Source organism: Mobula birostris, chromosome 3 (genome assembly GCF_030028105.1).
Source record: "Mobula birostris isolate sMobBir1 chromosome 3, sMobBir1.hap1, whole genome shotgun sequence".
Lineage (NCBI taxonomy): Eukaryota > Metazoa > Chordata > Chondrichthyes > Myliobatiformes > Myliobatidae > Mobula > Mobula birostris.
This window is the reverse complement of record NC_092372.1, coordinates 206,541,197-206,557,445: the sequence shown is the minus strand read 5'-3', so window position 1 is coordinate 206,557,445 and position 16,249 is coordinate 206,541,197. Positions and strand designations below refer to the sequence as shown.

The 16,249-nt window shown below is 39.1% G+C and overlaps 1 protein-coding gene across 2 annotated transcripts in view; it reads right to left on the bottom strand.

Annotated features, from left to right (window-relative positions):
- The window catches only part of esyt2b (extended synaptotagmin-like protein 2b), a 193,338-nt gene continuing 177,089 nt past the window's right edge, over positions 1-16,249 (bottom strand). For both annotated transcript variants that reach the window (XM_072254027.1, XM_072254028.1), the window contains 5 exons: positions 14,705-14,803; positions 12,074-12,205; positions 9,503-9,608; positions 4,645-4,691; positions 1-3,772 (listed from right to left, as the gene is read on the bottom strand). In XM_072254027.1, coding sequence (XP_072110128.1) covers positions 3,727-3,772; positions 4,645-4,691; positions 9,503-9,608; positions 12,074-12,205; positions 14,705-14,803 — 430 coding nt within the window. In that variant the 3' untranslated portion in view covers positions 1-3,726. The remainder of the gene's footprint in view (positions 3,773-4,644; positions 4,692-9,502; positions 9,609-12,073; positions 12,206-14,704; positions 14,804-16,249) is intronic.

Below are 16,249 nucleotides of genomic sequence, written 5' to 3'. Positions count from 1 at the left end.
TTTATCTATCTTCTTAATCTTTTATTGATTGTACATGGCCGCCTGTTGATACAATTGATATAGAAGACATGATATGAAGCACTGCATACTGTAATATGTTGAACAAAAAGTGCAAAAATATTTGGGCTAAAAACTTAAAAATTTCCCAAACAATGATACAATGATAGACTTTGGCTTTATTTCTCCCTTAGTGTCAATACCTTTCTGTTGATGCTCTTAATTTTTCCCCCATTAGCAATGCAAAGCATTTTCACAGAACAATACATATTCTCAAGCAAGCCAGTGCACAGATATCACAAATAATTCCATTGCATGCCCCAGGCTAACATTTTTCTATTTTAGATGGAGAAATACTTTGCACTGGTGACAGATCCTCTTTGTGCCAAGAAGTCCTCACAGGGCAAACTAACAGCCTTTAATTTGTCAATCCAATAAATAATTGTTACAGGCTATGCAAATACAGTAGATAGAGGAAAAAAACTGCATTTGTCATTAGGGAACTGTGTGATGATTCCTCTGAATGCATTTTAATTCTTTTAACCAAAAGAGAAGATACTTTATTCTATAACAGTAACAGTTCAGCAAAAAAAGTCATAAATACAACAGCTTAAAAACAAAAACAATCTACCAAGTATGACCATCCTCAGGATCAAATCAGTGTCCATAATATTTTTATACATCAATATGTAAGGCACAGTAATACCTGCATGGAGCAGACAATGGTAACTTGAACAAAGAAACGTGGCTGACTCAGCTGTAGTATTCTCTGAACAATGTTCGGTACAAAAGTTACAGAGTACACGTCTCAGGGAAATTGCAAGAGAGAAATCGCATTGTGCAACAAATGGTACAACCACTTAAGTAAGGATAACTGCAGCTATAGATTCTAATTTGTTTGGAGTTTAGTTTGTGGAGTTTATTTCTGAATAGACGTTTTGAAAGGAAGAATCAAGGCAAGATGGACATCAAATTGAAATGCTAATATACGAATGTCAGCAAATCAGCTCTCTTTAGAAATGACAAAATACAACCATTATGTTGGCATCACAAACTACTGTACAAATTCAGTCATTCTTTGCAATATTTTAAAATCAATTAAATAAATTTAAATTAATAAACTGAAGTCAGTTATCATAAAAAGGGAAAAAGCTTTTTATCTATTCAGAAATAAGTATTGCTTCAAGCTGCAAAAAGATAATAATTACATATTTTAAAATGCAAATGATTAACAGTTTTTATAATTTGCCTACTGTATATTTTATTGATACAGAGTATTTGATTTTAGATTCAAGTTTCATAATATTCTGCAGCTCCTGTGTTACAATTCCTATTGAGCTTTGCTATGTTTGGCTTGAACAATTTATTTCAACCAACATAGAATCAAGTGGAGAATATACTCAGCTCCATGATTATTTAAAATAAACAGGACAACAGTAAGTAATATTAATAAACACAAGATTATAGTTCTGCTTAAGGAAAACCAAAATTTAGAGTTTTGGGGGCTTTGTATGTGACAATAGTATCTCAATATCTTATTTGTAAAGCTCAAATCCATAATACTCTTAAGAACAAAAATTAGACAGGGTTTATTACTGAAAATCAAACGGCAATAAGCCACTGAATAATGGAGTTGTGAACATTATATCCCGCCATCTGTATTATTGGAGCTGAATGAAACCTTCATGCACAGTTGCTCTGATGAAGATCATTAACCTGAAACATTAAGTTGGTTTCTCTTTCCAAAGATACTACGTGACAGAGTATTTCTAAAAGTTTCCATTCTTATCTAATAAAACCTGCCTTTCTGAATTTAAAAGAATAGCAACATCTCAAAGACATTTAATATGCACATATGCACCCATACACAATACCTGTAGTAAGGGATTCCAGTGCCATAATGGTACATAAGTACTGTGTCTGAATATTTCTTCTGATTTACTATAAAAATGGATTCTGACTTCATTCATGCCTAAAAAGAAAGGAAACTGAGGACACAATCAACACATCCCCAACAAAGAACAATCTGGAAACAGTATCCAGTCAGTGCATGGTGAAAGTTTATGGGAAGAGCATAATTATAACTCCAGGGTTTGAGGGATAATGTCTGAGTAAAGAACTTCCAGGGCATAGGAGACGAAAAGGAAATGTATAGGTATGTTACATAAGTGGGCAAATGGAGTATAATGTGAAATTGTTAATTTTGGCAGTTAGAATAAAAATGCATATTACCTAAAAGATGAGAGATTACAGAACTTTGAGATGCAGTGGGATCTGGGTGTTCTGTGCATGATCTGCAAAAGGGTAATGTGAACATCGGGCATGTAATTGAGAAATCTAAAAGAAGGTTAGCATTTCATGCAAGGATTGAATATAAAAGTGCAATGGTTATGATTCAGTTAAAAAGGGCCACAGCTACAACACCTTGCACAGCACTAGTCACCATATTTAAGGAAGGATGTAAATACATTGAAAACAGTTCATGGTAGGTGCAGTAGAGTAGTAACTGGAATGGATGGGTCATGTTGAGTACATACCAGGCTTGTATACAACTGTGTTTAATAGTGAGAGGCAATTTAATGGCAGTAGCCCAAAGTGTTTTAACAGGGTGGATGTGGAGAGGACAAATTCTCTTGTAGGAGAATTTAGAATTAGTGGTCACAGTTTAAGAATAATGGGTCACCCACTTAACTTAGGCAAGGCAAAATGTTTTCTCTGGAGGATTGAGATTCTCTGGAACTCTCTTCCTAAAGGGGCAGTGGAAAGTGAGACTTTGAATAGTTTTAAGGCAGAGGTAGATAGGTTTTTGATAAGCAAGAGGGGGTAAAAGGTCTCCAGCATTAGATGGGAGTGCAGAGCTGAAATAACAATTGGATCAACTATCATCATGTAATGAATTATCAGAGAAGGCTTGAGGCTCAAGTCACCTACACCTACCCGTAACTGACGTCTTCATTAATTAGTGCTCACAGCTCTACAGTAGAATGTCGAAACTAAAATAAATAGTTGGTTTTGAATCCCTGCAGTGATTTCTGAAGAGTGCCAACTGAAAAGTTTCGGTTTCCTGCTCCATGGCTTGTATTCCTTTCTCACTGCAAAGTGCACTGTGTAATGTGTTAGACCTGACAAGTCAGTAAGCCCTATATATTTCATTTCACAGAACACACTTGAATGTAGAACTATATACTACAGAGCTACCAGAAAGAGCACAAGGCAATTGCTCAGTGAGGCATGCCTGCCACTTTAATAAATGTAATATCCTTCTTTCCATAACCTTCACAAACATCTGACTTTGCATACTCAATACATAAATCATATTTGCTGTATTTACACATTATACATTGCAAACCTACAGGAAATAAGGCTGATGTAATTCTGGATCAACATTCTACCTTGCAGTATTTTACAGTCTTGTACAGGAAAGATTTTTTTGACAAAGGGGACAGTCAGCATGTACACCACAGGTTATTCACTGTACTATCAATAATTGTTTTAATTTAAAAAAATTAAAAATCTTAACTAATAAAAGTAAGTGTTTTTAAAAAGCAACAAGCAGTGCAAAACTCAGTAAATATATGTGGGGAAGATGACATTTTCTGAAAAATCTGTGGTGCATTCATTGGCACGTGTGCAAAGCTTTAGATGTGATGCTGGTGCTCCCAGAATAATTTTCTTAAACAGCTGAAAGCCTTGGAGACCAATGATATTGATACTGGGTTAGTACTTCCTCTAGTTCTGGGGCTGGTGCCTTGTCCCATCCTCTGTTAGGTCATACCTGGAAGACAGTTGAAGATTTGATCACTTGCACTATGAAATATAAAAAGGAAACTGGCCCAAGATGAACATTCACAATCACCTTCTGAACCAAAAGGGATAGGATATTTTATTCATGTCATCATGTAGTAATACTTGGGACATTTTGAATCTTTGTTTGGTTTGCTGATGTGAGGTTGTGAACTTGAACTGAACTCACTAAGGCTGATCAGATCAACTTCAGTGGACCTCCATAGTGTTCACAAGATTATGGCTTTCAAACAAGCCACAAATGACTTGCAAGGGAACTTTAAACCTACCCTTCTACTACCAACACAGATAAGGTGCAGTAATTCATTGCCTATAGACAGATCTACCAAAGTCTTTTCTTTATCTAAGCTTTATGTTGCTACATTTTATGATCACTGAGCAGAATGTAGCAAAAACTCTGTTACTGAGTTCTTATACTATTCCACCTTGGACTTGACCTACAGCAGTATACAGCCCACAGTACTTCCCACACCTAAATCTTCGTCATCTCTTCTGAATGGTCCATAAACCTTTTTATTTGCACTGTTTATTTTGAAATTGATGTCCAAGTATTAAAATCTTTTCACACCACCTTTCATCTTCCCTGCCCTTTCCCAAAACCACGTAACAACATGCATTCTCAAACCCTCAGCTCCTTTGTCTCCTGCATCTTGTGCAAATCTTTGTGCCCATGACTACAACTCCTTGATACTCAGGGTCTGGTATTCCTAATTTGCAGCTCTCATATTTTTCTACAACACTGTGATGTGCCTTGGGATGAGATATTCAAAAATCGACCACATCAGCTGCAGTTATGGTGTATTCCTATTGAAACTGTTCATTTTTCTGGTACTTGGTACTTACCACTGTGTGGAGCCTTTTGTCACTTCCTCAGTCATTTCTATTAAGAGCTATAGTGAAAGAATAATAGAGGGTCATAAAGCATCTTAATAATAGAGATCTAACCTGTTGTATTTTATTTGTACAAATGCAGATTGATCTGCTGTAAATTTGAGTATTTTTCTTTTCATTTACAAGTAATGGTTAAAGAGGATGAAGACAAACCAAATAATATGCATTAAAAGTTACTAATGTAGCAAGAGAATAGACCAGCGGTCCCCAGCCACCGGGCCGCGAGGAAGCTATATGATTTGGCGATATGAGTCAGCTGCACCTTCCCTCATTCCCTGTCACGCCCACTATTGAGCCATTACGCACGCGAGGTCATGACCCACGCATCATCCATGTCAGCGCGGGAAGGAGATCAACTCCTCAAACTTGCAAATGACGGCGGGCTGGGAAGTATATTTTACATAACATCTCTGCCGGCATTCTGGATCAAAGTCAAGGCTAAAAATCCTGAGATAGCCATGAAAGCACTGAAAACGTTGCTACATTTCCAACATATCTCTGCAATGAATGCAACGAAAACTAAACTGCGGAACAGACTGGACATAAGGAACCCCGTTCGACTATCGCTGTCTCCCATCACCCTTCCATAGGACCGTGTTGCTGCAGGAAAACAAGCCCAGTGCTCCCACTGATTCAGCGATATTGGTGTGTTGCAATGATTTTGTATGTTCACACTGGAAAAACGTGCTGCGTGTTTAATATCCAAACGTTACTTAAAATATTATGATGCTATTGACTTATATAACCATATAACAATTACAGCATGGAAACAGGCAATCTCTCCCCTTCTAGTCCGTGCCCAACGCTACTCTCACCTAGTCCCACCGACCTGCACTCAGCCCATAACCCTCCATTTCTTTCCTGTCCATATACCTATCCAATTTTTCTTTGAATGATAATATCGAACCTGCCTCTACCACTTCTACTGGAAGTTCGTTCAACATTTACTTCAAGCTCCCCTGATAATTGACTTATCACTATATTCATGCGAGGAAAATATGCGCTGTGTGTTTAATATTAAATTCGTTAGATAAACCCTTTTAGAAAGGAAATTGAGTGTGTTAGCCACTTATCACCGATATTTCTGTCGTGATTAGTAGAAAAAAATCGTACACGCATGCCAAATCACACATGCGCACTGGTACCCGCACAAGGCTTCATGGCCATTGTAGTCTTTCTCGAGGTAAACTCAGTGTATTTGACTGCTACTCTTGTCCGTTGGCAACCCTACCACCACCCCCCTCCCCCCCGGCCCGGTCGGCCGGTCCGCAAGAATATTGTCAATATGAAACCGGTCCGCAGTGTGAAAAAGGTTGGGGACCCCTGGAATAGACCCTTGGTGATTTAGACAGGTACACGATTTAGAGGAACGATGAGCCAAATGTGGGCACAGGCAAGTTGGACTGTACGGCTTGCTGTATGAGTCTATAGTTGATTGTTTGCTTCCCTCATCACCATCTTTAACCCTTCTCTTCATTTGTTCATATTGACAGAGACAGTTCTTTTCTCTTTCATGTACTTATCTTCTCCTGGAAGGGCATCTATGACATTGGTTTAATTACTCCTTGTTGCAGTAAGCTTCACATTATACCACTCTCCAGGTCAAAATACTTCTTTCCAATTCTCCTTTAGATTTACTGATGACCATCTTGCCACAACTCATCTCCTTTCAGAACTTATCTGGATTGCTTTTTGAAATGATTAAAATTTGCTATTACGAAACATGATGCAATTTTTATTTAATTTCTTAGGCAAGGTTCACTGAGATAATTTTAAAAAAAAACTTATTTTCTTTTGCTTGCCTTATTTCTGTCAGGCTGCACCTCTAATTCAGGAATCCTACCTTTTAACTCTATTGCTAGTCATGGCATTCTTGCATACATAATCAGCACAATTTGAATACCCCAAAAGGTACAAGTCCAAAGCACCAAGAAAATACATCCCATCAGATTGCAAAATTGATGGAGTATCACCCATGGCAAAATGCCTGCCAATAGAAAGATTAATAATTTTGGTGGGTAGACACAAGAAGATGACTAAAAGATTAATGCCACATTCCTGAAAACATCAAAAGCCTGTTTGCATTTGGTAGTCAGGTTCCCTGTCTGTTCTCCTCACCACAGGCCTACTCCTTGTTACCAGTCTAAGACCGAACCAGAACACGACAAATTTGATGCCATGTTTGACATAGATCTACCTACAGTTTTCTACAGTAGAACAATGCAGTACAAAATCAGGCCTGTTGGCATATCATGATACAGTCTCATCGTAGTAAGTTCATTCCAAACATCTTTGAGATTAATATGTTGCTCAAATTTCCTCTAATTGTTTTAGTTTAATTTTGGCCATCTCTGCTGTGGAGTTAAGTTTATTACTATCTACTCTATCATGATTTTGTATACCTCTATCACAACCCACCACTGCGCCCCAGTCTTCTTCACGCCAAGGAAAACATCCATTCTCTCATAATAGGTAAAACTCTATCCCTGGTTAATTTTCTTTGCATACCCTTCAGTGTATTACACCAGCGGTCCCCAACCACTGGGCCGCAAAGTATGTGCTACTGGGCCGCGAGGAAACGATATGATTTGGCGATACGAGTCAGCTGCACCTTTCCTCATTCCTTGTCACATCCACTGCTGAGCTTGAACGCACGCACGGTCATTACCCACGCGCCATCCATCTCAGCACGGGAAGGAGATCAACTCCCCGAGCTTGCAAATGACGGCGGGCTGAAAAGTATGTTTGACATAACATCTCTGCCGGCATTCTGGATCAAGGTCAAGGCTAAATATCCTGAGATATCCATGGAAGCACTGAAACATTGCTTCCATTTCCAACATAGCTCTGCGATGAATGCAACGAAAACTAAACTACTAAATTGCAGAATGGACTGGACATAAGGAACCCCTTCGAGTATCGCTGTCTCCCATCACCCCTTGATAGGACCATCTTGTTGCAGGGAAACAAGCCGAGGGCTCCCACTTATTCAGCGATATTAGTGTGTTGCAATGATTTTATATGTTCATACAGGGAAAACAGGTGCTGTGTGTTTAATATCCAAACGTTACTTAAAATGTGATGATGCTATTGACTTATAAGTGACTTATATAACCATATAACAATTACAGCATGGAAACAGGCGATCTTGGCCCTTCTAGTCCATGCCGAACGCTACTCTCCCATCGACACTCAGCCCATAACCCTCCATTCTTTTCCTGTCCATATACCTATCCAATTTTTCTTTAAATGATAATATCGAACCTGCCTCTATCACTTCTACTGGAAGTTCATTCAACACTTACTTCAAGCTCCCCTGTCCTCCCTGATAATTGACTTATCACTATATTCATGCAAGGAAAATATGTGCTGTGTGTTTAATATTAAATTCATTAGAGAAACCCTTTTAGAAACAAAATTGAGTGTATTAGCCACTTATCACCTATATTCCAGTCGTGATTAACACCACCCACCCCGCCCCCAAACAGAATCGCCAAAAACGATTTGTAGAAAAAAAATCACCATATACACGTATGCGCACACAGGTGCCCATGCAAGGCTTCATGGTCATGGTAGTCTTTCTCGGGGTAAACACAACGTATTTCACTGCTACTCTTGTCCGTTGGCAACCCTACCCCACGCACCCCCCCCCACCAACTGGGTCAGCCGGTCCGCAAGAATATTGTCAATATTAAACTGGTCCGTAGTGTAAAAAAGGTTGGGGACCCCTGAATTACACCAAATCCTGTCCTTCAACCAATGATATACAGGTTCACTAATTATTAAAACCACAAATTAAAATTCTCATCCTTGTTCTTAACACCATCCCCACCTCTGCCCCAAGTTCAAGTTAATTATAATCCCACAGAGAATGGATAGGATTGTCAAATCTAAAGCCCCATGGATAACCCATTCAGAGGATAAGACAGGACTGAAAAGGGAAGCCTGTGGCAGACATACACAACCAAAAATATGGAAGAGTACTCGAAGTAAAATCAAATAAAATCCAAAAATGTTTTAAATTAGAAGGATAAATATAGGAGAGGCAAAAAGATCACTTAGGTGGAGTGAAGTTCCTACTTCACACACCTGGGCACAATACAAACCAGTCAGTTGAAAGCAGCAAGGGAGAAAATTGCTGTGAAAATGACCATCATTTTTCAATCCTCCCTAGCCCCAGGAATATTAGAAAACTACAAATATTGTATAATTATTTAAGGGGGGGGGGGTGGTAAGCTGATGTTTCGGGTCAAGAACCTTCATTAGGAGTGGAAAGGAAGGGGGAAGAAGACAGGTAAGAAGGTGGGGAAGGGAAAGGAGTAAAGCTAGAAGGAGACTTTTGAAGTCAGGTGGATAGGGAAGGGAGTAAAAAGTAAGAAGCTGGGAAGTGACAGAAGGAAAATGTAAAGGGCTAGAGAAGCAGAAGTCTGACAGGAGATAAGAGTGGACCACGGGAGAAAGGGAAGGAGGGGGATACCAGGGGCAGGTGAGTAAAAGAGCTAAATGGCCAGAGTGGGGAACTTAATTAGAGGGAGGGGGAGGGGGAACATTATTGGAAGTTGGAGAAATCAGGCCAAATATCCTGTGTTGTAAATTTTCTCTGATTTGGACAAGGCCTTTAGTTATATATACCTTAATAGTTCAGTGATTCAGTGACAAACTTTTGATAATGCTCATGTGCAAAGAATTTCTGGAAGTTTCACGATATTAAAGGAGCTTATAAGTGTAAATTTTGATTAAACTATGAATGTCAGATAAATTATTCTGTGAGTGTAAAATTCTGGATTTGAAATGAGCCAGTGAAACTTGCCTTTCCCAGCAATCCTTTGTCCCTTGATAAAAAGCCACCACTATTCTTTACAGCTACATCCAGAGTCCTTTTCTGTACCTCTGCTTGTGAGACAATGAACTCGAATCTGTCAAAGAAAGAAATTAAAAATATTTTTAAAAATTGTTTTATTCACAAAAAACACTCCACATTGAAGGGATTAAAGGCAGATAAATCCCCAGGGCCAGATGGTCTGCATTCCAGAGTGCTTAAGGAAGTAGCCCAAGAAATAGTGGATGTATTAGTGATAATTTTTCAAAACTCTTTAGATTCTGGACTAGTTCCTGAGGATTGGAGGGTGGCTAATGTAACCCCACTTTTTAAAAAAGGAGGGAGAGAGAAAACAGGGAATTATAGACCGGTTAGCCTAACATTGGTGGTGGGGAGAGTCAGTTATCAAAGATGTGATAACAGCACATTTGGAAAGCAGTGAAATCATCGGACAAAGTCAGCATGGATTTGTGAAAGGAAAATCATGTCTGACGAATCTCATAGAATTTTTTGAGGATGTAACTAGTAGAGTGGATAGGGGAGAACCAGTGGATGTGGTATATTTGGTTTTTCAAAAGGCTCTTGACAGGGTCCCACACAGGAGATTGGTGTGCAAACTTAAAGCACACGGTATTGGGGGTATGGTATTGATGTGGATAGAGAACTGGTTGGCAGACAGGAAGCAAAAAGTGGGAATAAACGGGACCTTTTCAGAATGACAGGCGGTGACTAGTGGGGTACCGCAAGGCTCAGTGCTGGGACCCCAGTTGTTTACAATATATATTAATGACTTGGATGAGGGAATTAAATGCAGCATCTCCAAGTTTGCGGATGACACGAAGCTGGGTGGCAGTGTTAGCTGTGAGGAGGATGCTAAGAGGATGCAGGGTGACTTGGATAGGTTAGGTGAGTGGGTAAATTCATGGCAGATGCAATTTAATGTGGATAAATGTGAAGTTATCCACTTTGGTGGCAAAAACAGGAAAACAGATTATTATCTGAATGGTGGCCGATTAGGAAAAGGGGAGGTGCAACGAGACCTGGGTGTCATTATACACCAGTCATTGAAAGTGGGCATGCAGGTACAGCAGGCGGTGAAAAAGGCGAATGGTATGCTGGCATTCATAGCAAGAGGATTCGAGTACAGGAGCAGGGAGGTACTACTGCAGTTGTACAAGGCCTTGGTGAGACCACACCTGGAGTATTGTGTGCAGTTTTGGTCCCCTAATCTGAGGAAAGACATTCTTGCCATAGAGGGAGTACAAAGAAGGTTCACCAGATTGATTCCTGGGATGGCAGGACTTTCATATGATGAAAGACTGGATCAACTAGGCCTATACTCATTGGAATTTAGAAGATTGAGGGGGGGATCTGATTGGAACATATAAAATCCTAAAGGGATTGGACAGGCTAGATGCAGGAAGATTGTTCCCAATGTTGGGGAAGTCCAGAATGAGGGGTCACAGTTTGAGGATAAAGGGGAAGCCTCTTAGGACCGAGATTAGGAAAAACTTCTTCACACAGAGAGTGGTGAAACTGTGGAATTCTCTACCACAGGAAACAGTTGAGGCCAGTTCACTGGCGATACTTAAGAGGGAGTTAGATATGGCCCTTGTGGCTAAAGGGATCAGGGGGTACGGAGAGAAGGCAGGTACAGGGTTCTGAGTTGGATGATCAGCCATGATTGTACTGAATGGCGATGCAGGCTCGAAGGGCCGAATGGCCTATTCCTGCACCTATTTTCTATGTTTCTATGTAACCAGGCTTCACAGGGCATTCCTGGGATTAACTTTCCCCATATAACTATCTAACTCAATAACTGCATTAATATAGATTCTATCCTGTTAGAGAGACATAGCTTAAGTAACGAGTGAAATTCTGAACAAAGTATTTTGCAGTAACGTATACTATACTATGTTGAAATTTGGTCAATGGGTCAACAGTGATCTCACTTGCTTCACTGCACTGAGTTGAAACCTGACAGTAGAATAAACAGCTCTCTCTTTTTCCCATGTCGAAAAGCCTACCTGAGTACTACATGAGAATGGGTGGAATAACTGTGTGAGTTGAGAAAGAAGAGTTAACTCCAGACTCTTTCCTTTTCCCCCCAGGGCCAAACAGTCTCTAACTTTTATTGCCTTCATGTGTAAACATAACAGGGGTTAATTCTATCATCCGGATTTCAGTATAAGTACAAAAGCTACCAGGAAAATTGGCTAACTCTTTCTTTTCTTTTCCCTGCTCTGGTAAACAAAGACCAGCTAACTCAGCGCAGCATGAGCTTGAAACCTGCATCATCAATTAGTGGGATTCAGTCCATGTCAGTTTGATCACGGAGTAGAAAGAATATACACAATTTAAACCACAAAGACTTTTCTGTGGAAAATAGTAATGTTATAACAGTGGTATGCTTATTTTTTTCCTTTTACAAGTACTGCAATTTTTGTACTATTGCATCTAAATTATATTTCCAGTATTGAGTCTTCGCCTACCAATCCCCAGGCAACACAGCAGTGGCCTAATGCTGGAATATTTCGAAATGAAAAAGGATATTCCACCTACGTTTCATCGTAGACTGGATTTAACTGCCGTTTCACCACAGATGTTTTTCTCCTTCCTGATCTTCTTTTGTCAGGCAGCAAATATAATCGAACATATGGATCTGAGCCATCTTCAGAAAATGCTATTAAGTTACTGCGGGTGAAAAACAGGTCATAACTTAATCAGACAATAATTAAATCAGTTTCTTTATATTTAACACTACAGAAATGATGCAACAACAGATTACACCTTTGCCCTAAATTAATCAAACTTAACACTTAGTTAAGTTGGTTCTTTTATGTTATGTCAACCAATATTATGGTTTTTAGTTTCTGGTTCCAGATTTATTTTTTTCAAGTTCACTGCATAGACCAGCCTTTCTCAACCTTTTTGCCCTGGAGGAACCCTTGAAATAATTTTTAGGTCTCAGCGAACCCTTGTGTAAAAATTATTATATCTACAGCTCATAGTACATTGTAGATATAATAAACCAAAAATAATGCGCCTTTGAGTAGAGAATAAAATTTTAGCCAACCTTTCTTGAAAAAAATGGGTAGTAAGCTTAGTTTACCCTTCTTGAAATTAATTCCCTTCTTTCTCTTTCATAAATTTTAAAAACTCAAAAGACAGACATAATAAATTTTTGTTAAATAACTGACTTAAGCCAAAAATGGGATTTAATTTTTCCAAAGGTATGCTCAGTAGATTTAATTTAAATAAAGTTTGTAAATTGATTTTAATTAATGCTATTTACAACGTGAAAATTTATTGACAATGTTAAAGCAGTGTGTTGTGACAAGGTCCGAATTTTATTTTACAAGAGAAACAAAACTTCTTACAGAGCCAACCATTGATGGCTATCAGTACAGATGCCAACACAGTTCCTCCAAGATAGACCTTTTGTTTCCAGATACGAAGACAAAACATTAAATATATTGTGGCCTTCGCTTGTCTTGGGAAACTCTTTGCAACAGAAAAAAGTTTTCCTTGTATTTCACCATCATTTACAAATCTTACAAATGCTACAACATGGCATTTATTGGTGAAACCTGTTGACTCATCAACTGGGATAAAGAAGCCGTTGTTTTTCAGTTTATCACACAAAACTTCTTCAGCATCATGAGACATGTTATCAACACGTCAACTTATTGTACTGTTTAAGAGCGAAACCTTTACAATTTCTCATACTGCATCATGTCCAGCATTTTACCCACTATAATTTTACATGCTGGCATCATTAGGTTCTAACCAACTGTGTGACTTTTCCTTTTCTAGTTAATAACTTCTGCTACTAAATAACTTGCTTCCTGAACCCTTTTACTGTGACTTTATTAACAAAAGTTTTAATGTTTTGAGATTTCAATAGCTATTTCAAATAATCAGCACCTTCACATGGCTGTGATTTGTAGTCAAAGCAATTTTGCTGGAGCTGTTGCTGTATTTGTAAGTTGTTTGCCACAGACTAGGCACAATGTTATAGGATAACTTGGATCATCAGTCCATTGATAAGCAGTTTTCATTGTAAAGATGGACTTTTTATGTGTCCATTGTTGCATAATAAGAATGGCATAATAAATAAGTGAGAAAACTGCAAAAGATATGAAAACTTGACAATACAATTCACACTAACCTACACAATCCATCTTTTGCAACGTTTACAACAACAGCAAAGCAGCAGACCAGCAGCTGAGTCACAGCATTAAAAAATTCCTTCCCTAGAATGAAAATTTCCCTCCAATTTTCTTCACTCCCATAAGTCAGTTGGTGGCACGCAAGGGAAAGTTTGGAGGTAATTTGGGAAGGAGAGGCTGACGTCACAGCCTAAGTTGGGAGAGTCCATTCAATCCTGGAAAACAGACTTCACAGCCCTCATCAGCCTACCGTTCTCCCCTCCATGCAATACAGCACTCACCAATTATCAGCCTACTGGCCTCCCCTCTGTGCAATACAGCGCTCACATATCAGCCTACCATCCTCCCCTCCGTGCGATATAGCGCTCACCAATTATCAGCCTATGATACTCTCCTCTATGCAATACAGTGCTCATCAATTATCAGCCCTCTGTCCTCCCTTATCTCACGTCAAAAACTGAGAATGGACTCAAGCAAATAAACACAGTCCTACTGCACACTGCCATACTGGACTGAGCGGCCATGAACAAGATTGCTAATGGGGCTGCTTGGTCACTGCCCACCACTGGTTAGCATTGTGCAATGATTTTTTTTAAATTGCAATCCCTCGTGGAACCCGTAGCAACCTCTCCTCAATACGGTGTTAAGACACAAATCAATTTAATCTCTAACCTTCTCAAATGACATCTATTGTGAGTGCAATGTAAGGGAAATTTATAGTGAAGATTTCAGATATACTGAAATACTTCTTGCAGTCCATTTTCAGTTTATCTCTTTTCATCCAAGTTAGAGATAAGCTGCATATGAACTCCCTTCCTCAGATATAGATATCAGGACCCTGACATAGACAGTTGCTCTTGATTTTTATCAGCTAGACATTCAACAGGAATCTGTTTAAAAAAAGTTAATTCTTAAGTGAGTGGATCACACACACACTAAATTCCAAATTTTCAAAGCGTTTACTTTACAAACCCCACATATAGATAATGTGTGCACATCACTAGCACACCCTGTTACCTACCGGCAAGCATGCACAACCACAATCAGCTTGTTTCTTTGAGAACTGTGCCGAAGTGTCAGTTGAATCTGACCCAGTGGTGACTGGCCAAGAGTTGTTCCACTACAACACAAAAGCAGCACAAATATTCACTTGAAAAATGAATTCTGATTAAACACAACATGATTAAACAAAACATGAGTTAAAACTCATATATAAAGCAGAAGATCAGAGTACCAGGTTCTATAACATTAGACAGCATTAACATTTACTTAGCAAGAATATCAATGCAGTCAAACACAAGTGGTTTGAAAGAAAAACATAATATTCTTAAGGATCTTGACAGGATAGGTGTGGAAGGATGTTCCTTCTGAGGGAGAATCCAGATATAGGGATCAAATCATTGAGACTTTGGAAGCTTCCCCAAAGTGCACTGGAAACTAAATCATTGAATATTTTTAAGACAGAGGTAGTTAATAAGTAAGAGGGTGAAAGGCTACCTTTAACAGGCAGAATGTGGAGTTAAAGTTATAAACAGATCAGATAGGAATTCATTAAATAGTAGAGCAGGCTGGAAGAGCTGAGAGGCCTACTCCTGCACCTTGTTCATAAATTCATATCTCTGTACATTAGGTATCGACTCTGTTAGCTAGGATGTAGGATGGATCATACACAGAGCAGAGTGAATTCTGCTTTGCCTAATTTCTCAGACACTCATCACTTCTTCAAATACTACCAGCTGGACTGTATCCACTACTTTTTGAAGGATTTTCCACTTGAGCGTATTGGTGTTTCCATACCAGGCCACGATGCAACCAGTCAATATACTCTCCACCACATATCTAAAAGTTTGTCTTAAGTTTTAGATATCATGCCGAATCTTTGCAAATTTCTAAGGAATTTGAGCCACGTATGTGCTGGGCCCAGGACAGATCTTCAGAAATGGTAACACTGAGGAATTTAAAGTTGCTGACCCTCTCCATCTCTGATCCCCTGACCAGGGTTGGCATATGGACCTCTGGATTCCTCTTTCTGAAGTCAATATCAACTCGTTGGTCTTGCTGATGTTGAGTGAGAGGTTGTTGTTGTTGTGGCACCACTCAGACAGGTTTACAATCTCCCTCCAATATGCGGATTCATCACTACCTTTGATCCTGTCTACGAAGTGGTGTCATCAGCAAACTTAAATATTAGATTAGAACTGTGCTTAGCCTCACATTCATAAGTACAGCATAAAGTGAGTAGAGCAGGGGCTAAGCACATGGGCTTGCGGTGAAACTATACTGATAAGAGATTGTGGAGGAGATGTTGATGCGAATCCAAATTGTCTGGTGCCTGCAAGTGAGAAAATTGAGGATCCAAATTGCACAAGGTGGAATTGAGGCCAAGATTTTGAAGCTTATTGATTAGTCCTGAGAGGACAATGTTATTGAATGCCAAATTGTAGTCGATAAAGAGCATCCTGATGTATGCATCTTTGCTGTACAGATGTTCCAGAGTTGAGTGAAGAACCAATGAACTGGCATCTCCTGTGGTCCTGTTGTGCCGATTGACAAATTGGAGTGAATT